The 4,732-nt window shown below is 48.7% G+C and overlaps 1 protein-coding gene across 1 annotated transcript; it reads right to left on the bottom strand.

Moving 5' to 3' along the window:
- Positions 1-280: 280 nt before the first annotated feature.
- Positions 281-3,718, bottom strand: b3gnt7 (UDP-GlcNAc:betaGal beta-1,3-N-acetylglucosaminyltransferase 7). The gene is made up of 2 exons (XM_068589863.1): positions 3,523-3,718; positions 281-2,723 (listed from the first exon to the last, which is right to left on the bottom strand). The coding sequence occupies exon 2, from the start codon at positions 2,720-2,722 to the stop codon at positions 1,472-1,474; it is 1,251 nt and encodes a 416-aa protein (XP_068445964.1). The 5' UTR covers position 2,723; positions 3,523-3,718; the 3' UTR covers positions 281-1,471.
- Positions 3,719-4,732: the final 1,014 nt, after the last annotated feature.

The raw sequence follows: 4,732 nt of genomic DNA on the forward strand, positions 1-4,732 counted from the left end.
GCATTTACAGAACACCAGATCGCCGACTGTGATTTTACACTTTATAGTAGGATTCAGTGGTGGGATTATGCAAATGATGAAACAGATATCAAGTGGACCTTAGAAATAAATAACAACAGCTGTCTGGAGGACAGGACATATTGTTATTACTTTTTGGCTGTTTGGCGTAATCAGCATCGAACATCAAAGCCAAGAAAACACACGATGCTCAAACTCAAAAGAAACCAGTCCAGTCCATAATCAAGATGTTTATTTACAAATGACATTGGATGTACTTTTTGATTTTGATATATTTACGTCACCTCGACATAATCATAACCCGCTACACCCACAACACTCAGCTACATATGAACCCATTAACATGCCCGTGACGCTTTATATTAAATACCCCCGTCCCACATTGGCCCCCTTTTCATTAGGCCTTAAATTAACATGTCATGACTCGTACCAGCAGTAGTTTTAGTTCACAGTGTCATCGTAAAGCCCTCTACCAAACACGTGTCAAGTGAGTCAGCACATTTCAATCCACTGACCGCAAACACGTCAACAAAAAGAAAGGAAGTCCAGTAGCGCGGAGCGGCGGAAGTCCCCAAAGAAAACAAAGTGCAAAGACCTCTACGACACCAACGACATTCAAATCTCTCTTCCGTGTATTGCATGTGGAGGCGACGGCGTCCTGGAGGGAACAACAGCTGAGCAGCGATGAGCTCAGAGGATTTGTTTGGCCGGCATCACTGAGGTAGAGAGACGTGTTTCATTCTCTTACTCGACTTGAGGCCTCTGCGGCGTGAAGGCAACGTGTGAAACTACGTCACACAAAGTAGAAACACAAAGTGTCAGCAGCACGAGCGGCTTCTGAACCCTCGACTGCAGCGCACCGACTGATGGAACCGCCCGTTTACTTTCACGATGAAACTAAATCAAACAGTATTCACCTCCGATCTCAAAGCTACAAATACATCCTCATGGTTGTGTTGACCTCTGGGCCTCATCGTCATGTTTCTACCTTTCTGAAGAGTATTCACATTAAAGGGTTCCTGTCGTTGGCGGTTGGACGGCAGCTGATGCCGTCTCCGACCAGAAGGAGAGAGAATGAAAGGTGTTGTTTGTGTGTCTGTGATCAGACCTTTACGAACATTAAGTCAAAGAATAAAAAGCCTGTAAGTGAGAACAAGTAACTGTCCTCCTCATCGTGTTGATGCAACAACTCAGGTTGTCGTCTCTGCATCTGCGCGCTGACAGTGTGACGCGTTCAAAAAGCCCATTTAGATACACAATCCTACAACCTCTGAATAATTTACTTGACTTTTCTGGAAAACAAAAAACTCTTCCAAAAGTGGCACTCCTGCACAGAACCAGTCCGTTCGCATTGTCCGTGGCCCCTCCCCCCACGAAGGAGCGTCAGTCCACCGGGACTCTGGAGCTGCAGCTCAGCGTGGCGCCGCCGTCCGGACCCGGCGCTCCCGTCGAGCTATAGGATCTCCACTTTCTGCGAGCAGACGAGATCGCTGTTGACCAGATTCCACATGTGCATGAGGTCCGACGGGAGCAGCTTGTGCACCACGATCATGCTCTTGAAGAAACAAGGTTCTCTGTTCAATTTGCTGTTCTTATTCCTCACCAAGCCAAACGTCTTAAAGGCGTTGTGTTTTATGGGGGAGACCTGCAGCACCTCCAGGCACATGCCCAGGAAGACGTCATCGATGGGGTAGAGCTCCAGGGTGTCTGCCGCCCAGTGGAGCCTCCTCGCCAGGGGCCCGTCCATCAGGAAGCCCCCCCCACCTGCATACGGAGGGTACAGCGTCTTATTGTATAGCGCCTGGGGGATGTAGTATTTGCTCTCCTTCTTACGGATGGGCCGGGCCTTGACCATCACGTCCCCCACGAACAGGTCGGTGGCGTCGCTGGTGCTCTCCAGATACTCAAAGATGTTCTCCACGCTGACGAAGACGTCGTCGTCCCCCTTGAAGACGAAGCGCACGGCGGGGCAGTAAGTGTGGAACCACTTGAGGAAGTGCGTCTCCTTCAGCGTGAGGTTGAAAAAGCTGTCCAGGAAGTCCCACTGCAGGATGTCCCTGTAGATGTAGTCCTCGTACTCCACCAGCTTCTGGTGGTGCACTGCCTCCGCCGCGCTGGACGGCTTCCCGAGAAGGAAGAGGGTCTTCACTTTCTTGCCGTGGACCTCCTGCTCTCGGCCCCAGGTTTTCCGGATGACCTCCCTGCGGTCATGCTGGGTGGCCACAGATTTGATTACCGTGAGCAAATACACCTCCCCGGAGCACTTCTCCGGGTGGTTGAGGATCATGGGAAAGTAGCGGCAGTGTCGGTAAAGCATGAACTGCTTGAAGTTGTCCTCCAGGCTGGCGAACCAGTCCTGGCTGGACAAGTTGAGGTTGGCGGTGCAGTTGGAGTCGGCCACGTCCCAGGTCCTGGGCCGGCGTTGCTCGGTGGTCTTGGGCCGCGGCGCGTTGGTCCTGGCTCTCGGCGCCGGCTGCCGTTTGACGGCCTTCCAGAAGCCGTTCATCCCCGGGTACGAGGGCGCCGCGTCGGCCCGAGCGGCGCCGGGCTGCGCTCCCTCGGAGGCGCCCGTGCGAGCCTGCCGCTCCAGCTGGAAGGGACCCCCGATGCTGAGGATCCCTCTCTGGACCACGGTCAGCGCCACCATGGCCAGAACCAGCATGACACTCCCCCTCTTGTACACCCGCCAGCGGTCTCTGTTCATCCTGCAGGAGACGGACGGCGCTCAGTTAGATTGTTTGATTATCAAACTCAAATAGCGATCGATAGAGGAAAAGTCATTAATATCATTTTTCAACGTTTAACATCCATGTCTTTATATCCAGAAGTCCCTCAGTGTCAACCAACATGAACAATATGGGATCAGACGTTTCTCAAAGAAAGTGGTTTTGTTGTTCATTAAATATTTTCCTTTACTTTTTTTTAAAAATCCTGAATCAAATGTAACTCAGATAAATTTTATCAATAATTTAACTTTGTCTCAATGATTTGAAACAGTTGAAACAAAATCACTAAAAAGTATTAAAATATAGGACATAAAAGAAGCAGAGAAGGAAAAGATTCACAGAAAGGTTCCTACATGTTAACATGATAAATATTTACCAGCCAATCAGAGCAAGGCTGACATGGCACCTTGACCACGGTGCGCTTTACCTGGAACTACGTTTTGTATCGCGTGTTAATTATTAGGAACGAGTATTAGAGTATTAAAGTAGTAAAACTCTTCTTCTCTTATTTCTAACGTGCCATGTCCAGACCAGAGGACACCGAGGAGCCGAAAGCACCGCGAACAAGACGAATCCTGACCGATGCTGGTGCGCTAAAATAAACTCTTTAAATGAGGTAAAATAGCGCGCACTTAATTCACAGAAGTTAGAATCTTAATGAGTGACGTCAGAAGGTTAAAGCTCGGTAGCTGGCGCCTTAAAGAGTAGAGAACAAAGTAGAGAATAAAGAGACAATAGACTCTGACATCAGCTCGCTGTGAAACAAGAAGACACTCACGTTCTCTCGTTTGGTTCCGATGATCTTGAGGATAAAAAACAACTGAAACAGAAATGTGGACCCTGAGGACGCGGCGCGGATCCACGCGACGTCTCTTCGGCTGCTGGACACTGATGGAAATAATCCTGCTCACACACTGGTAGAATAATCCTGCTCACACACTGGTAGAATAATCCTGCTCACACACTGGTAGAATAATCCTGCTCACACTCAGGTAGAATAATCCCGCTCACACACTGGTAGAATAATCCCGCTCACACACTGGTAGAATAATCCCGCTCACACACTGGTAGAATAATCCTTCTCGTGGAAACGTCTCGCTGAAATGTCGGAGGCTCGAGGCTGCAGAGAGTCTGGATGCAGATGTGCGCGCTGCGGTGCGCGCGAGCAGGACTGACCGAGCTCCTGAAGTCCGGCTTGTTAAAGGCAAGGCTGGAGTTACGTACACACACACACACACACACACACACACACACACACACACACACACACACACACACACACACACACACACACACACACACACACACACACACACACACACACACACACACACAGGACTGACTCAGTGTGTGTGTGGTTCTCCATCGCGCATTCAGCCGCGTGACAAAGTCAACACGTTCTGCTGCATCAGAAAACTTTTTTCCGTTTGTTTTGTTGCGCATCCGGTTTCATTGGGTTGAGTCTTTAATGACTGAAGCGCAGCTTGATCCACTTCATACGGGGCTGGCACGTGGCACCATACGTCACCATATAGAAGCATCTGCATCACAGCTGTAGAACTGCAGAGGAGCGAGAAGTGAACGATTTCCCTACGAAACATGTGGAGTTGAAGTATTAAGTAAAGGAAAGTAAGGAAATAAGAAAGTAAATGCACTCAGATTCCTGCGTCTCTCTCGTCTCTGGAGAAGTTCAGATGATCAATAAACAATTTACATTTTAAAAGATTACATAAAATACACAATTAAACTAACCCTAAATATATAATGTATGTCACTCTCATGTTGCCATCATCTGTTTCTATTGGTGTCTACTCTGACTCGACTGTCTCACTGGAAGCAGGTTGACATGCGATGACCATAGCTTTATTGTTCCATAAAAAGACACACCCATAACTGCACATGTCACAACGGCCTCACATTGTTTGATTAGCAGATGAATGTCGTCCATAAAGAATCCTTCATGATAAATGCAGATGTGAGCTGAGGTC

This window comes from Clinocottus analis, unplaced genomic scaffold (genome assembly GCF_023055335.1).
Source record: "Clinocottus analis isolate CAN_PGR_092001 unplaced genomic scaffold, fCliAna1.0.p SCAF_23, whole genome shotgun sequence".
Classification (NCBI taxonomy): domain Eukaryota; kingdom Metazoa; phylum Chordata; class Actinopteri; order Perciformes; family Cottidae; genus Clinocottus; species Clinocottus analis.

Bases quoted from the DNA above. Each gene is read 5' to 3' on its own strand.
- b3gnt7 (XM_068589863.1), bottom strand. From the start codon at position 2,722: ATGAACAGAGACCGCTGGCGGGTGTACAAGAGGGGGAGTGTCATGCTG.